The sequence below is a fragment of the Salarias fasciatus genome, chromosome 13, assembly GCF_902148845.1.
Source record: "Salarias fasciatus chromosome 13, fSalaFa1.1, whole genome shotgun sequence".
Lineage (NCBI taxonomy): Eukaryota > Metazoa > Chordata > Actinopteri > Blenniiformes > Blenniidae > Salarias > Salarias fasciatus.
This window is the reverse complement of record NC_043757.1, coordinates 10,603,448-10,616,780: the sequence shown is the minus strand read 5'-3', so window position 1 is coordinate 10,616,780 and position 13,333 is coordinate 10,603,448. Positions and strand designations below refer to the sequence as shown.

General features: G+C 42.3%; 1 protein-coding gene across 1 annotated transcript in view; it reads left to right on the top strand.

Annotated features, from left to right (window-relative positions):
• The window catches only part of cdh23 (cadherin-related 23), a 202,490-nt gene that overhangs the window by 133,633 nt on the left and 55,524 nt on the right, over positions 1–13,333 (top strand). Inside the window, exons 14-17 of the mRNA XM_030105917.1 lie at positions 7,145–7,209; positions 7,814–8,051; positions 9,847–9,952; positions 10,097–10,224. Coding sequence (XP_029961777.1) covers positions 7,145–7,209; positions 7,814–8,051; positions 9,847–9,952; positions 10,097–10,224 — 537 coding nt within the window. The remainder of the gene's footprint in view (positions 1–7,144; positions 7,210–7,813; positions 8,052–9,846; positions 9,953–10,096; positions 10,225–13,333) is intronic.

The following is a 13,333-nucleotide window of genomic DNA, read 5'->3' as shown; positions in this document are numbered from 1 at the left end:
CAGTCAGGTATCAGCTTCATTTTTCCCTCCCAGCTGGAGTCCTCAATATAGTATTGATCAAAAAAATAAATGAACTCTTCAGTGGCAATATGGACAAAAAGAACTGCTGTAGTCAAAAAGTGTATCATCAAAAATAGGCGCAAATAATTACAGTTTCACACCTTCTTCATGTCTGTATTGAGCTCATAATTCTCATTCAAAACTTGTGCTTCATCACTGAGTGCAACACATTGCAAAAGCAAAGCTTAAATCTTTTGTTGAGATTTGGTAAATAATTTTATTCTCAGTTACTCCACAGCTACATAATAATATGAATTTACAGAATCAAATTTGTCTCGCTGTGATCGAGTTAATGCAACTTCAGACAACAGCCAGTGCCGACAGAAGAGTCTGAGTGGATGAGAGACGTTCAATAGGTGCTTATTTTCAGTAAAACATCACTGTGACGCTTCACAGCTGTATCATTGACTCACAGCTGTCTCACTGACACTAGTCACAGGTAACCCCAGCATAACATCAATTACAAGCAAAGAAAGATGTTATACTTTTATCTTGATTTGGGTGTTTTTACAAGTTTGTTCTCAACACATCTGGACCAAACTTTTTTTTTTTTTGTTTAGTATCTGCCAACTAAAGTGTCATTGTTGGAAAAAGTAAACATGCCACTCATGTTCACACGTTCAGTTTTGCCCTCATGTTGACAGGATCTCTCCATTTGTGGTGCTCGTGAAGTATGAAATAAATACAATTTCTTGCCTGCAGTATGTGTCCACATTAACTTGAAAACATTTGTGCCTGAGCAGACATCACAGCAGACATTGCATTATTTCGACGTCCTTCATCACCAAAAACACCAGACAACGGTGGATTGTAATAATTTCCCATCAGCTGTAATTTATTAGACTCTATTTTTAATCAAAACGTGTCATTCATTTTGCTGTGTTACAACTTCATAATGTATATTGATCCAGGAAGGCAGTTTGATTGTGCATTTGGTAGAGCATAGAGAAAAGCATGATCAAAGACACGATGTGGGCACAGTTCCCAGAAACCAGTTTAGAAGCAAACTAATATAAAACATATAATTCTGTTTTTTTCAGCCTTTTGAGCACTCTGACTTCATAATGAGAAGGCTTTGAGTTATTCTTTTCTCTGATTTCAGAGTTTTACGAGTGAAGTTTGCATGTTCTTCAGAGTTTTCTCTAGGAACTGCACTTCACTCATCTCTACTGAGAGAGGATCCGCATGCTCACTTTTGGTAACGTGAGCAATATACATCTTGAGTGCGGTGCGGGGCAGCAACGTAGATGGAAAAGATGTCATAAGCAGAGGCGGCGGCTGGTGGTGAATTTCTAAGTTGGGACGCTTCATCATTCTTTAATTTCAGCCAATATTCTGAGTGCTAACTTACAGTTTGTTTATAAACCAGACAAAAACCAGCCCGAGCAGCAGCCATTAAACGTTAGTGGTTGGTTTAACTCATTTATATTGTTAATTACTGATTAATAACTGGTGGATTTGCTACTGCCTCCCCGGGGACAAGTTTTCTGGCATTCCAAGCTGCAGTGAGGCGCTCCTGATTGGGCTTTTTCACGAGCTTGAGGATGACACCAACATGAGATTCATGCGTTTTGATGCAGAGAAACATCTAAAACACGCAGGATGCCGGCCCTTGAGGGATTCTGCTTGACACCCCTGGATACCGATCTGAAATGACTTGCCTGATACGGATGATAAGGACAAGTGGAAACGGTATTGCGCCTGGCCTCGCCAGATGTGCTCAGATCACCCGAGACGTCTTTTAATGCCAGGTAGAAATTCAGCCTAAGAGGTCTACAGTTACAGTGATTATCTCTTCGGCTGCATTCAGTAATTATAGCTGACAATGGTTCACATTACCAACAAGTAATACAAGAGTCTATTCAGCTGTCTCCTGAGGCGTTGCCGCCACAAGTCATTGCAACTTACACCCTCGAACTGTCTGGTTTTAACACTGTTTTCCTTTCCTTTTGTAACCGGGATTTGAACCCAGATGCCTCTCACTCTTGGTTAAGACTTAATTCACCTCAAGAGGGTTTAATTATTTTGGCCTGTCTCTATATATAAAATGCCACACTTGAAGCATGAACTTGTTTGTCAGTCTGTAATATTTTTCTTTCACTTGTTTTTTTATAGATTTTTTTTTTTTTTTTTTTTGATGGTGATTAGCAAACAGCGCTGGTCTGAAAAAAAAAATTGTTTACTGAACTAAATTGTGAGAAGCATATCTCACTCTGAATTAGCATTTTTTATCCCCCATGGTGCATGTGAGTGCAGCGGGAGCCACAACTGATCCACAGGCACTTAATTTAGCTGCGATAATGTGACGCATAAAAATGCAGAAATATACAGCACACAACTGGTCCTATGATTCTGCATATGTTAAATGTTAAAATGAAGAGGTTCTTGGAGAGCTGTAGCTGTTCCATGTATTCCACTTTTGCGGCATTTGCTAAGTTTGATCCCAGAACTTGTCACACACTGAGACACTTTGTGCAAATGAAAGCGAGCGCTCTAACCGAGCCCACATGACTGGAGCTGACCAGATCTGGGGAAGCTAAGCTGCGGAAGATAACCTGACAACCATGTCTTTATCATCGTCTCCCCCACAGTGACTGTCAGCGACTGGACATCTCCTTCGGGGTGCCCGTGTGCGTGTGTGGGTCTGTATTTGTTATCTGTTCTTTGTGCTGCTGTTTAGGTGTGCAACACTGAGACAGAGAAGGTTGTCTGTGTTTGGACTCGGGGTCATCTCTATTTTGACAGCATGCTTTGACAGCCTGTAATTGGTTTCCTTTTCCATGCCTCTCAAAGCTGCTGCAGAAAAAGCAATTTTGGGAGCCAATCAATTCAAATTCCAGCTCACTCAAGATAGAAAAGCCGGTGCAGCTTTAACCTCCGTTGCAGTCTGTGAGATAGCCAGGCTGATAATCGGCTCCTGTACACACCCAGCACCCCCTCCTCCCAGACCCTGCCTATGCATATGCACCCTCAGACATACTGTCTTAATACCCCTGTCTTTCTGTCACCCTTGAGGAGAAGCTCTCATTTCCACTTTCTCTTGAGAGCAATTGAGTGTAATAATAGGTTTTCATACTGTAAATGGTTCGGCTGCATTTTTACCTCAAAAACAAAGCCAGAAATGCCATACATGTCTCTTCATGTGTGTCTTTTTTCACACACACATACAAACACACACTCACGTACACACTACACATTACAACCTGCACAGGTGCACATACATATGCACACTCAGAGCTGTGTTTGCCTGCTGGCTTCACCTCTCTGATGGGAAGAAACACATCATTTAACCAAACTGGTCAACTGAGAACTAATTTCTCTTTTGTAGTTACTGCCTGAGGACTCTAGGGTTTGCAGAATTTATATTGGCAATCAGCAGCACTGTGGCTTTTTGTGCAGAAAGTTCTTAACAACTTAGTTTGGATTTTGATCAGGACGCTGACACTTGACTGCTCTGCTCCTTTGCACTGCAGTGATTTTGAACATAGGCTCCTTAGGAGAGTGGCCTGCGGTGGCCGAGGCCTCTCCTGAAATCTCGCAGGTCATTCAGCTGAAGTAAATCACCACTGAGTGGTGACATTTTGCTGATTAAGAGCATTTCCAACTACCTTAGCAACGGTCTGAGGACTGAGGCTGTGAAAGCTACGATCCAAGCTTAACCTGCTGACTGGACTCAATAAATAAATGGTTAGTAGTATTGATAACATGATTATAACAAAGGTTATAACAAAGGTGAAACATATAATTCAGGGTGTATCCTGTCTTCACATCGTCGGCTGGGTTCAGCTCTGGCCCTGCCTGAAGACCCCTGAAAAATCTATTACAGTAACAGTACAAGTACAGTACGATAGGAAAACGAAGTAGAAGAAGACAGTTGTTAGAGCTAGAAGAACTTTTTCACTTCTTTTCAGGAGGAAAGCTGTTTTTTTTCGGTCTGTGAGGTAATGTCATAATGCTAACATAGTGCTTCATCCTAAAATGAAGAATCAACATGCTGGCATTACATACAATTAGTTTAAACAATATTAAAAAATGCAATCAACTAAAATTACATTGTAAGACTGGCAAGTTCAACAAAACCTCCAGAGTCAACAGACTCTTTTAAAAACAATGAATTTACATAATATACATGTATGGATCTGTTCAAAATTATCCATTGCTGTCTTTGGGTGCTGGGCACCTTGAATATATCCATTTGGAGATGAATTAAACAGCTTCAGGATGGTTCTATTCTTCCTTTCTATTTTCTGGTCAGTTGTATTACTTTTTGGCAATCAGCCTTTTATGTACTTTATTCATTTTGCAAAGCTTTTCAGTCAATTTGGATGCTTTCTAAAAAAAGTGTTTTACAAAAACAAAACAGTTTGAAAACTATTTATTCATGTGAACTATCAGTGCACTTTAAATACTTGTTGTAATTGTCAGCAAGGATTTTAGGGACATTAGTCGGGCACATTGCCCGCTTTTATTTCCATGTCATTTCTCCCCTCATTAAATCTTAAACTCCTCTCGCCAACTTTTCCATCACCTCAAGCTCTCCAACGACAAAAAAAAAAAATGCTTAAGCAACTGTGACGGCAAGGGGCAAATGCATAATACTCTGGTGTCAAGAATTCTAGGCCCATGGTGTTAAGTGACAGGAAATCCCTGCACTGACCAATCTCTGGCGTCCGTGTGCCGTGGGCCTTCTGAGTCTGAAGTGGAAAGTCTTTGGCGAGCAGTTGGCAAAGTGACCGGGCCACGCTGTCATGGCGATTGTTTGGTGGGAGAAAGTTGGCGGGTCAGTGAATGATTGGAGGGGGAAGGGACTGTAGATGGCTATCGTCCTTCTCTCTTTCTTCCTCTATCCGTGTCTCCTCTCCCTTTTTCACTCTCCGTCTGTACACTGTCGCTGCGAGGGGAGGGAGGAAAGGAGGGGAGGGGGTCTCGGCCGCAGAAGCAGGCGCAGCATTAGCTCCCAGGCTGAGCCCGACTCCTGTCACCGGCTAGATAGCTGTCACGCTAACACCCCTGCTGCTATCATTGGAGCACTTATGGGCCTGTCACTCACCTGGGAGAGAGAAAAAAAAAAAAAAAAAAAGGAGGGGGAGCAGGGAGGAGGGGGGCATTGAGGGGCAGCGGTGTGCTGAGGGAGATATGTAGAGGAGAGGGAAGGCAGCGGGGACGAAGGTGGGGTTTGGCTCCAGAAAGGAAGGCGAGGCAAAGACAGAGGGAAAAAAGGGACAGATAAAAGAGTGGGGTGAGAGGGAGGATGTGTGGGACGTAATGCCGAAACGGAGCGAGAGAGAAGCCGCTGAGTGGCGTTAAATGATGAGGTCATCGCGACACGACGGCTGAAAACTCAAAGGTTAATATAGGAACCTGACTGGAGTTCCAAGCACCCCGTGTGTGTTTAGCATCCCGCTCTCCGCTTGTTCAGCACGACGCGCTTCGGTGCACTTGACAGCAAAGCAAGCGCCATTTGGACATTAAAAACAACCATCGATTTGCCATCCAGGACAATGTGTTGGAAGCTTTGTGAAATTAAAGGCTCCCGCTAAACAGCATGATGAAATTTTTAAGAGGAAGAGGAAAAACCCATTTATAGCAGGAACAGGATAAGCAATGCACATCCATAAATGTGTTTGATTGGGCACTTTAAGTTACTGCGCATACACACATTTATGTAACCTGCCCAAATACAACAGAAATACATTAGTTTACACTCTTCTGTCTGCACTTGCTCTATTAATTCTTTTATTGTTTTGCGTATGCATGCCATTTCGTCAGAAGGACATCACTCAACACTTACGCAGACGCTTACTTAAATTATCACCACCTCTAAAAAAGCTTTTCCTCCATACACTCACACACACACACACACAATCACTCATAATAAGGTCGGTATCAGGGCACCACTGAATCACGGTGACCAGCGTTGTGGTTGACAGAGCAGACTGCAGACACGTTCCAGTTTGGCCCTTCAACTGACTGCAGACCTACTGAACTGAGACTCCATTACACCACCCTCTCCAGCCGCGATCCATCAGCACCAACACAGCAGCCCGTGTGTATGCACCAGCGCTCATGTACACATGCACACACGTTTCCCGTGTGTGGGTGTGTTGGCACGCTCACAAAGATGAATTGTGTTGTGGATCTTTGTTAAGTACAATATTCCTGTAAGACTTGCTGTTCATATGTTTCTTTGACAACTCCTTTCCCTGCATGACATACGACAGCGGCTGTTGTAGCTTTTAAGGCAGGAGTGCATCACCTCTGCCATCAGACTCAAGCCGATCATGGCATGGCCCCTTTGTTTGAGATCGGCAACGACAGCTGTAAGCATTTTCTATTGTGACTTAATGGGGTTGAAATTTCTGTGTGACTCACTCAGCCTTGCGCCCTGATCATTACACTTTACAATTGAGGGTGATTGGCAATGCTGTCCTGTTGACCACTGAGCCCATAATCGCCAGGTGTTTTTAGGTTTGTGGATCATGATATGTAAAAAAAAAAAATAAAATAAATAACATAAAATGAATTTGGAGTTTGCACCCAAGTTTGAAAAGTACAGCTTTCCATTTGGCTGCACTTGTTGTGACATCTCTGTACAAACGGTGTTTTGCTGTTGATTTTAGAGCATTTAAAAGTTTGGGTTTTTTTTTCTTTGACTGTTCAAGTGCCTCTGTCATACTGCTCTGCGATTGTGTTGCCTGCGGTTATGGATTTACCATCCAACTCCTGAACATGTGAAAATCATTTTCTGAATTGCAATGTTTTGATCAGCAGGAATGCAAAAACAGTTTTTCAGAAGTAGTGATATTATGTCTACTTTTTTGGGGACGAACAAACGCAGCATCACAAAAGGGTGCAACACACACCATAACAATGGCTTCATATGAAATCTGATCTTAGTTCATGGGAAAGTAGTTTTGCCCTTTTATTTTGAATAAATGATGGTTGAATGGTTTTGATTGTGACTTGTAGTTTAAAGAAGAGAAAACAAAAGTTAAAGTTGACATGGTACACAAAACTCAGTATCTTAAAAGATTTAATTGAAAAAGAAATCACAATTTGATCACTTTTGCTTCTGTCCATCCAGGCTACAGATGGAGATGTGGGCACTTTTGGAGTTGTACGTTACTACTTCAGTGATGAGCCAGACCAGTAAGACCCAGCCCCACAAACACTTCACACACATGCACAGAAAAAAAAAAAAAAAAATATATATATATATATATATATATATATATATATATATATATATATTTTTTTTTTTTTTTTTTTTTTTTTTTTTTTTAGCCCCTTGCTAACAATTGCACCATGTTGCTTCTGAATTGAAGCATTGTCCAGCCATGCCTCTGCATCAGCTGTCTTTAGCCCAGCAACACACAGTGAGGCACACCATGAAAAACACCACATTCTCATAAACTGGCAATTAATGATCACTTCGATTTATTCAAATAGCTTAATTAATGTTGCATCTTCCTAATAATCTCTTTGACACCGGAGAGATTTGCTTTGCAGAGCTCGGATATGAAACTGCAGAAAACTTACCTTTAAGGAACAGTATAAACATCTGTGATGTTTTAATGTTTTAATTCATTCTAGAAATCTCATTATCACTTGAATACATGAATATGCACAAACACAGCACCTTTTAAATTCAAATTCAAATTTTAAATCATGAGACTACGTGTATAAAATATTTCTGTGACAGAGAAAGGGAAAAAGAATGTGCCTGTATTTTTCTGTTGCTTTCCCCTTTCAGGTTTTCACTGGATGATGAAACTGGCTGGGTCATTCTGCGGGCCAGCCTTGACTACGAGCTGATGCGTCGCTTTACGCTGACCGTGCTGGCGAGGGACGGCGGCGGGGAGGTGACCACGGGGAGGATCCGCGTCAACGTGCTGGACGTCAACGACAACGCGCCGCTCTTCCAGAAAGAGGCGTATGTGGGCTCGCTTCGAGAGAACGAGCAGGCTGTCCAGCCGGTGGCCCGAATCCGGGTGAGACGTCCTTTAAATACACGGACATCAGGTTGAGACGTAAAGCCACACACACCTGCAGCCCAAGCCCAATGAAATGTGGCCTAAAGTACACTCTTAAGACAGTGTCATAAACTCTCCTGTTTATTACTGCTGTGAAATACCCTATAAACACACACCTGTGAATTTCACGGGTTTTAAATATTTACACTCCAAACCAAAATCAACATTCATGATGGTATTCGCATGTAACCTTGCAACAGTTGTTTGGGTGCGATAAACAATTTACATTTCAATGTAGAAAAAAAAGAAAGTTCATTATTGATCTCACATTGAATTATTCTGCTTTTGACTCACTTCTCTAAACCACTAATAACAGATTCACATTCAAACTACACATGCAGCCAACGGATCATTCTCAGAGGCCCGTACTTGGGCTTTTTTTTTCCAGTCTCGTCTGTGCTGCGACTGTTACTTGTTTGTGTGCACTGTATCCACAGAGAACAGGCTGACCGGGTGTGTTTGGCCATCAGTCACTGACACACACAGAAAAAGCTGAAGTACAGGGGCACAGTGGTAACTAATGGCTTGCTTTGATTGCACCCTGGAGAGACAGAATACTTCATCCCTCGTGGCTCAAGCTGCCGCCGTACACTGTGGCGAGGCTTTCGTTTACATTGCGGGAACTCACTGATGGCTGAGCTCAACGCTTGGCTTGCCGTGTTTGATGAGTGTGAGCTAACCTTAAACTCCACTGATATTAATACGCCACCCCAGAGGATGAAGCTGTGAAGCCAGTCTCTTTTGTGTGTGTCAGCGGTTTGCCTTGGAATCTACTACTCATGCACACACACACATACACACACACTACCTAGAGCATGGAAAAAGAGAGAAAGTGAAAGACGGAAGGAGAGGTTGTGTCGGGAGACAAAGTAAAGAGAGGCTTTTTGCCTCTTGCCTCGGAGGTTTGTGACTCCCACGATGATTTTCTCTGCTTTCTCAAAGCGAAAGCTTTTCACTCTCTGTGCACCTCTTATTTTAAGGCTTTTTTTTTTCTTTTTTTTTGCTACTCATCTGTTTGATTTGCTGCCCCCAACTTATCTTACCTTCAAGTGGTAAGCGACTGTCTGATGTGGAACTATTTGTTGAAATTCGATATAGGAAGACAATCTGGAAGAGAAAGGCACGGCTTAGGAAGTTGTGGGGGAAGAAAGGTATTGCTTACTCATCTCTCTGGCATTAAATCAAAGACTAGAGATATGCGTGTTGTGGAGAGATACATGAGTGTTTTTGACAACCTGTCCAGCCTCTAATGATGCCAGTGAGGCCCAGTAGACTTCCCTCACAGCCGGAGGACTCATGTTTAAGTTCCTGCCAACTCCAGAATAATGAGGGGGTGTCATTGTTGTTGATGTTTTTGTGGATTAGCCCCGCTAAAGTACATTTTCGTCTGTCCTCTGCCTGCTTGGCTTGTCTGGGCTCGGTTGGTGTTCATCCAGCATTGACGCCTGCGCCACTAATAGCCAGAATCAGCTTTAATCTGTTCAATAACATACCACCGCGGAGTGACAGCTTCCTGGCTGCACACATATGCACACAGACACACACACTCACACACATACACAAACCCATACTGCGCAAACATACACATATAAATATTAGCAGTGAATGGCAGCATCTGTCTTGTTACACAGTGTGTGTTTGTCTCACTCACTCACAACTTCTTCTCTCTGTGGGCTTTTGACTGTCACTGAGGCATATGTTGAAGGCACTCCTCCTGTCCTCCTCCCTAACACCCCTGTCTGCTCACCCACAGGCTACAGACGAGGATTCACCCCCCAACAACTTCCTGACATACAACATCACTTCAGCTTCAGCTTTCCGCGATTACTTCACCATCGTCATGGTGGAGGGGTACGCAGGTACGCTCATCGTTTGGAAGCAAAACTTTTGCATCGTGTTTGAACAGCTCAACTACTACACCAATTGGCCCACAATCACCATCACGGTCCAGATAAGACACACGCAACAAAAAAGTTTTTCTCTCCTTCCCTTCCGTTCTCCAGTGATCACGGTGACCAGGCCTCTGGACTATGAGAAGGTGTCCAATGGGATGATTTACTTGACAGTTATGGCCAAAGATGGAGGAAGTCCAGCCCTCAACAGCACCGTTCCCGTGACGGTGGAGGTGATTGTAAGTACAACATCGCAAAATACACGATCAACAGCAGTCAGACAAGTTCCCTTGTTCTCGTGGCAAAAACTACAGCTTCAAACATCGTCTTTCAATAACAGTGCTGTTAGTTACTGTTACTTTTTAAGAAGTCTTGAGTTGCCTGTATTGTACAAGATTATATGACCTAACCGTGTCTCAGTTTGCAGGCCCCATTTACGTGATGTTTTCAAGTGAAAACGTCAAAATTTAGCTACATTTTGGATGTTCAATTCAGCGTTCAGAGGAAGCTGAAAGCCTTTTGAGCACCGATGGAAATCCAAAATCGGATAATTAAATGTCATGAAGTGCATTAGATATCTTCAAACAAGATTAATGAGGCCAGATTTGCAACATTAATACTCTGTTTATTAAGTTAAGGGTGTTGAATAGCGGGAGCCTTGTCCTGCTGCAAAAAGCAGGTTCTTCTTTGGACTGTCACCAGGCCATCACAGGTCAAATACACAGCCGACACTCACCCCATGGACAGATATGAGCTTCCAATTAAGTAAACAACCACTTCTTTAGATTGTGAGAGAAAGCAGAAGGCCTGATCATCCTCCAGCTGCTCCCATTCAGGGTTGCCACGACATACTGTGACCCTCATGTTTGACTTCATACAAGTTTTATGCCAAATGCCCGTTCTGACAGAATCGTCATGCCCATGCAGGCGCAGGCAAAATGTGCATAATCAGCCAGAATCCACAATTAAATCCAAGTTTTGTTGGCGAGACTATTTATCGCTGAAGCTCACTTCACCCATTCACCCATTGCTATATAAGTATAGTCAATTTACCATTTTCTTGTTTTTCCACGTCTTTGCAGAGAGATAACTTCATCATCCTTTATCTTTGAGAATACACAAATGACCATACATTAAAACAGGTGTAATACCGCGCAATGATAGAATCAGTTCACTCACTGTGACTGTTCATAGCTCCAAGCTGTTTCCCTCAACAGATCAAATGTGTAGCACATTTAGTACATTTGTGTCGAGACGTTTTAAGATGTATGAACATTACTGCATCTTTAACAGTAATTTGTAGCATATTCCACCGAGCAGAACCAGGAGTGGCAGAGAAACCTCCCCCTCAAGTAGATAAATGTCAACAAAGGGTTTTATTTTTAACTCGGAAATAATTTTACACCGTGGAGTTGAAACAGACAACCAGAAGACTGTTCCATTCCTTGATACCTTAAGCCGGTGTCTTTTAGAATTTGTGATCATTGTATTCATACAAAAATCTATTATGTCCTGGCTCATTAGGTGACAATGTCTGGCCTTTTTTTTTTTTTTTTTTAACTCACAGACTAGTGTGTTGATAGTTAAAGACCTTTTTCCTTCTCTTTTCTTTGAAGGTGAATATCTTTCTAATTCACACACTTTTTAACACTAGGTTTACCAACTAGGGGCCGGTTTGGCCCAACCCGTCCCAGAACCCATAGAGGGGCCACAGTGGCTCAGTGCTTTTGAATACACAAGTCGGTGTCCTCCAGCCAGCCACCTTTCATTTGTAAATGCAGCCACTACGCAATGCATCATGCAGGAATGAGGCCCAAACAGAGGGAGAAGTGTAGCACACACACCAATGTTCAGCTGATGCTTCTAAAACTCTCTTCATGTGATAGTTTGTATCAGTTTGACACAAATGATCATTTTCAGAAGAGAAAACTTTGTTGTGGATGTAAAGTATCATTTTGCATGAGAATTGGGGGGGTTGCACATTTTATTAGTGTGTATTTCATAGTTAAAAAAATAAGATATATTTCTTCCGGTGCATCTGTGGGTCCTGCTTATGAAAACAATATTTGTTATAACATAGTATGTACAGTGCCTTGAAAAAGTCTTCACCTCCTTTGAATTCTTTGCCCTTTTTCTTAAATTTCATACTTTAAACATTAAGTTATAAAATTGGCATTTTTTGTGAGGAACCAACATCAAGTGCAGTGAAATGAAATTTGTACAACATTTAAACTTTTTTTTTAGAAACAAAAACCTGAAAAGTGGGATGTGCAATATTATTCACCCCCTTTTCTCATAGTGGCTTCAGAAGTTGTCTGATCGTTTCCTCAATGATCAAATGTTGAGCTAATGACTAAACAGAGTCTGAGTGCAATCCAGTCTTAGAACAGATGTGACAAACGCAAAACTACACTCTTCTCTTTGCCACAAAATCAGTCCCTCTGTTGAGGGGAGGTTTGAGGTGGCCTTTTCATAAGGCTACCTCCTGCACTGAAGTGCCTTTCTCCCCCTCACACTCTGGCCCCCAAACCCCCACCACAAAAAACAAATCCATTGTTTGGAGAAAGAATCTTCCTTCCTCACTCTCCCCCCCCCAATAGGTATGCATGAGCCCACAACCTGGCAGGTATCGGCTGCGTTTACAAAAGAAAAGCAGGCCAGTGAGTGGCCGCTGAGCTGTGCACTGAAAACCAGGGGAAAAGGGGAAGAGTTTCATAGGTAGGAAAGAAGAACCTGGGATTACAAAAAATTCATTGAGTTTGGAAAGAATCTTCCTTCTTGGCCGATTTGCCAATTTTATATATTTATGTTTGAAGTATGAAATTTAACAAAAGGCCAAAAAATTCAAGGGGGAAATATACTTTTGCAAGGCGCTGAATGTGCTTGTAGAAAATAAAACACTGAATCAGCATCTAATGTAAAACTGAAGTAAGAGGTTGACGCAGTTTATGTTTTTAATTTCTTCCTGTGATTTATTGATGATGCACAGAATTCAGTCTGCTTGGCTGATCCGGGCACCTCCCGATGAATCTTATTCATTGTGCCAAGGATGGCGGTCTTCCGTCGGAGGAGTTGTTTGGCGAGAGCCAGAGACATGAAGAAATGTATCTGTTGTTACCGTTCTGCCTTTGTCCAGAAACGGCTCCATCAGCTTTATCACCACATCTTCTCCCACTCTCACTCCCTTGGCATGGCTGGGGTCTTTCCCAACATAGGGGGTCATGTTGCACACATATTTAGTCTTCAGGTCACATGCCACCCAGAACTTTATCCCAACCTTGTCTGGTTTTGTTGCAATGTATTGCAAGAAACAGCATTGAGATTTTGTTGGGAACAGCTGTTTGTGTG